This window comes from Echinops telfairi, unplaced genomic scaffold, assembly GCF_000313985.2.
Source record: "Echinops telfairi isolate 266 unplaced genomic scaffold, ASM31398v2 ScPeMD7_7466;HRSCAF=8504, whole genome shotgun sequence".
NCBI classification, from domain to species: domain Eukaryota; kingdom Metazoa; phylum Chordata; class Mammalia; order Afrosoricida; family Tenrecidae; genus Echinops; species Echinops telfairi.
In genome coordinates, this window is record NW_022111366.1 from 5,340,705 (window position 1) to 5,345,359 (window position 4,655).

General features: G+C 42.8%; 1 protein-coding gene across 1 annotated transcript in view; it reads left to right on the forward strand.

The window, feature by feature from the left end:
* The window catches only part of VTCN1 (V-set domain containing T cell activation inhibitor 1), a 33,693-nt gene that overhangs the window by 5,798 nt on the left and 23,240 nt on the right, over positions 1-4,655 (forward strand). The window contains exon 2 of the mRNA XM_004714869.2: positions 2,124-2,188. Within this exon, the coding sequence (XP_004714926.2) occupies positions 2,124-2,188 (65 nt within the window). The remainder of the gene's footprint in view (positions 1-2,123; positions 2,189-4,655) is intronic.

The following is a 4,655-nucleotide window of genomic DNA, read 5'->3' on the forward strand; positions in this document are numbered from 1 at the left end:
GGAGACTGGGCTTTCTACTCCCGTGGATGGACAGTTCCGTCTTGGAAAACGCAGAGGCGTGGCTGTGAGTCAGCACGGGCTCGATGGCAGTGAGGACAGTCCATTGAAAGTTGCCATCATTTCGAATATTTTCTTTCTTTCTTTTCAGTTGAGGTGTTTAATCTGTTTTACTTTGTTATTCTTGTTAGGTATTTTTTATTTTCGAATGGTTTTCTGTATATGAAATCTAGGATAGGTAAAATCTATAGCGACAGTAATTGAATTAATGTTTCCTTGGGGTGGGGGGCTAATAACGACAGGTACAAGAATGAAGAAAATGTCCTCATTCTGGTTGTGATAATGATTGTAGAACTCTTCCTGATGTGATTGAACTATTGAATTGTATGATATGTGCATTGTATGTCAATAACACTGTTGGGCAAAAAGAAGACATTCGATATGGGGGAGGGGCAGCAGAGCACAATTCTTCTGTAACACACAGGGGGTTCAAGTTGACCCTACAGCAAGAAGTTGGTTCTATTGTTTAAAGAGCTTTATGGCTGCCTGTGTGGCTCTGCCTCCCCAGGGCTGGCCCTCCGGGGAAATTGTTTGCTCAGTTGGTGTCTGGTGAGTGCGGTTTGTTTGTTTGTTTCTCTCTGGTGGGCCCATCCCTGAGCCAGGGGAGCTAGGTACAAAGAGACCATTCAAGGCAGAACATAAAGTGCCTGTACTTCCCTTTTCTCTCTATCGCGTCCTTGGTCAGCTCCCCGCGCCTTTCTTTTGTCTGGGTCTTGAGCAACACCAGGGTGGGTGTGCAGAGTGTGTGAACCACAGGCTGTGAAAGAGGGGGGCTGAGGACACCTGCCTGATGATGTGTGAACCAGGGTGGGCATCATGGGCAGACTGGCCGGGAACTGCTTTCCCAGCAGGATGGCTCTGACCTGCCCCTGCTGCTGGTACCCCCTTAAGGAACAGGGGTTCCCCTTGGCAGAGGAAAGGCACACTTGACGTCTGTAAGCCCCCACATTTCAAACGCAGGGTTAAGGAGACCGATTCTGGGGACAGAGCGAATCCCAGCTATGCCACTGACCAACGGTGCACCCCTGGGGAAGTTACTGAACCCCCCTGTGTCACCTCTTATCCTGTAAAGTGGAGATGCTCAACCAGCTTACCTCATAAAATCACTGAAAGGATAAATTAGATAATCACATATGGTGCTTAGTACTCAGTACAAGGAATATTTATTTCTTACGTATTTTTCCTAGAAAGCTATTTGTTCAGTTCGTCATAAAAATCTGGCAAGGTACTTATCACAGAATTGTCAGTGGATTGTGGATTGTTATAATAGCTGTAAGAGCACCCAGTAAAAGGACTTTTAAAAAGAAAGGAAAATGACCAGTGGAATTACAGGCAGTTTTATTGTACAAGTTCTGTGTATCTGTATTTTCTAAATTTTCTATGCCAAACATGTACGGGGGTGGTTTACAAAGTTTCTAGGAAATGTCTATAATCTGTCAATTCTATTTTTTTTAATCGTTGTATTAGGGGCTCATACAACTCTTATCACAATCCATACATACATCAATTGTGTAAAGCAAACCCCCACTGAGAACCTTTGGGAGGCAGTAGACTGGGTGTGAGTAGATACAAAATGAAGAAGAACGAGCTGTTGTCTTTACTAAGGTTCCCCGAGAAGGAACAGGACAGCTCTGGTAGACAATGGATGCAAGAAGGATGGACAGCAATGCCCATGGTGGGGCTGAAGGTGGAGCCTGTCCCACTCGCCCCTCGTGGCACCAAGCATTAACATATGCCCTCAGTAAGGCTTGCCCTAGTAGTCTTTGAATATAGTCTTCCTTGATCTGGAAGTAGGAAATGAAAACAAGGCAACCCGAGGCAAATTAGGACACAGGCAGACCGAGGGGGTACTCCTATACAATTTCCCAAGACCCCCGGAAAAAAATGAATGGAAGAGTTGACATTCCTTTCTAAGGTCTCTAATCTGAAGAAGGCAGCTATGTTGAAGAAAACACTGAGCTGCCTTACGTAGTGCCTCCTGTAAGTGACAGATAGAAACTCAGGATTTAGACCCACGTGTCAGATAGAGTGAAGAAGTAATATCCATTATCTCTCTCTTTCCACAGCATTATCAGCATCATAATTATTCTGGCTGGAGCGATTGCACTCATCATTGGCTTCGGTATTTCAGGTATGTGATCTCTTGTCATACCATGATCCAGTCACCCTTCGCCAGTACCAAACCCAGTTCCTCATTGTAGTGGCCTGGGAAGGGCACAGATCTTGGGGCCAGAAAATGCCAGTGCGGAGCCCTGACTCTTCCATTTACTGTGTTCTCACCACACTGCTCATTTACCAGCCTGGTCCCCAGGTTCCTCATTTAGAGAGTGGGGGAAGCAATGGCTACATCATCAGGTAGCTGGTTCTTAACGGAGAATCTGGTCTACCTTCTATATACCAGTCAGTGCTGAAGACGGTCTTTCTGGGACTATGTGGAAAGCTCCAGGGCTGACCTTTATATCAACGGTTGACCTGGGACAGTAATTTCTTTGAAATGAGGCTGCATAGGAAATCTTTAAAAACAGTCTTGATCCACGCGAGCCTTGGGTAGAAAGAAACCTGGTCGGACTGCTGGACCAGGTCGGGACAGATGCCATGATGGCAGGGGTGGTTCGTTTCTGGAGGCAGCTGGAGGATATCACTTGCTCTTCCGTGTAGGCTATTTCTCTCAAGCATCTATTGTAGTTGCCACTTTAATTAAAGCACCAAGGCCAGCAGCTGTCTTCTGTGACAGCCATAGCTCCCCTGAAAGGCTGGACTCAGCCAACGCATTCATTTTAACTTAGTCTGTGACCAAGAGGGTCACTTCATGCCTATAATTTGTGTAGTTTCAGAAGTCATGTTCTTCTTCTGTCACCCACTTCCAGGTGAGTGCGCTGTCAGAAGGCCTAAAGCAAGAAATTGACCTGCAGGTGTGTTTGCCTAGAAAAAAATATTAGCATCCTTCCCACACTTTCCTTTATCATCATGAATATGTATTTTACATTTTGCCCATTTTTTAAATTGGTCATCTGTCTTTTTCTTTTTGGTTTGTGGGACGTTCTTTCTATTTGGGAATGTGAGCTTGTTTACTTGCATTTTAAAATATCTTCTACTGGTGGCTTACGTTGTTGCTCTCTTAATGATGCCTTTCAGGGAGCATAAGTTCTTAATTTTGATACAGTCCGTGTAATCGGCTTTCCCTTTATAGTATACTCAGAGCTTTTTGTTTGAGAAACCTTTGCTTATTTCAAGGCCACGAAGATGTTCTTTTAGGCTATCGTCTGAAAGCATTAGTGTTGCCTCTCACATTGATATCTAGAAACCATCGGTAAATAATTTCACATGTGTGCAAGATGAGGCTGTCTAGTTGACCCAGCAGCATTGGCTGAAAAGACTACCTACTTCTCTCCCTGGCCATTCACATGTGTGTGAATCTGTTTCTGAACCCCCTAATTGGTTTCCAGACCAATATCCTTTTATAATTAATTTTCTCTTTATGTTTTTTAAACTACTTTCTCATCCTTTTCCTATCCTAATATTCCCCTCTTCCACTCTCTCTTTCTCTCTCTTTCTGCCTCTCTTTCTCTCTTAAAACAAGTTTACAAAGTGTTATTAGCTCACAACAGTTTTCAAAGAACCAGGCTTTTGTTTTATTTATGGTTTCTGTGATTTGTTTTTTTATTTCATTAATTCTGGCTTTTATCCTTATTAGTGTTCCTCTTCTTGCTTTGTTTTGCTGCATTTTAATGATTTTACTAATATCTTAAAACAAGTACTCCACAAAAGAGTACCTCCGAAAGGCCAATAATTAACTTACAGTAGACACTGGCGTTCAGTTTTCCAAAGTGATTTAGCAACTTAGTCTTTGCCAGCTGTGATCGTGGGTACCATTTTCTTAGCAACACTGGATGTTGTAGAATCATGTTGTAATTCTAATTTGTATTTTCTTGTTGTTGTTGAATGAGGAGACAAAGAACATTTTCATATGGGAAACAATGCTGAATGAAGGAGCCAGACCAAAAGATGATATACTATATGATTCCATTTGTATACAGTTGAAAAACAGGCAAATGAATCTCAGCTATTAAAAGGCAAAACAATGGTCTGTCTTTGAGAAAGAGTGAGGGGCGGGGGAGCAATTAGGAGAGGGCTGGGAAGACCTCTGGTGGTGGTGAAGTTCAATGCCTTGGTGCAGGTGATGGTTAAATGGGATGCACTTGTGATTAGTGTTCAAGCTGCACAGTGAAAGTCATTTTTCCTTCATAAGGAAATCAAACAACATTAACTGGTGGAGCAACTATTTTGGAATCATTTTAAAAGACATTTGTGCTAAGATATATTATACCACCCTCCTCATTAATATTTAACTAATTAATGCTTAACTAGTTTTATTTTCTCGTATTCCGGATTTCATACACCACTGGGAATTAAAGCCTGAGTAGTTAGTGTCTTGGTGATGAGATACCTTGAGCCTAGGACTAAGTGGTTGTCACCATCGTCCCTGTGGGTTGTTGATCTTCTGGTCATTGTGACTTTGTCTACCCTAGTAAGAATGTTCACCTTGTGCAGCTTCGCTGTAACAGTCAACATTTCTGCTTCCTTACTTTTTCCTGATC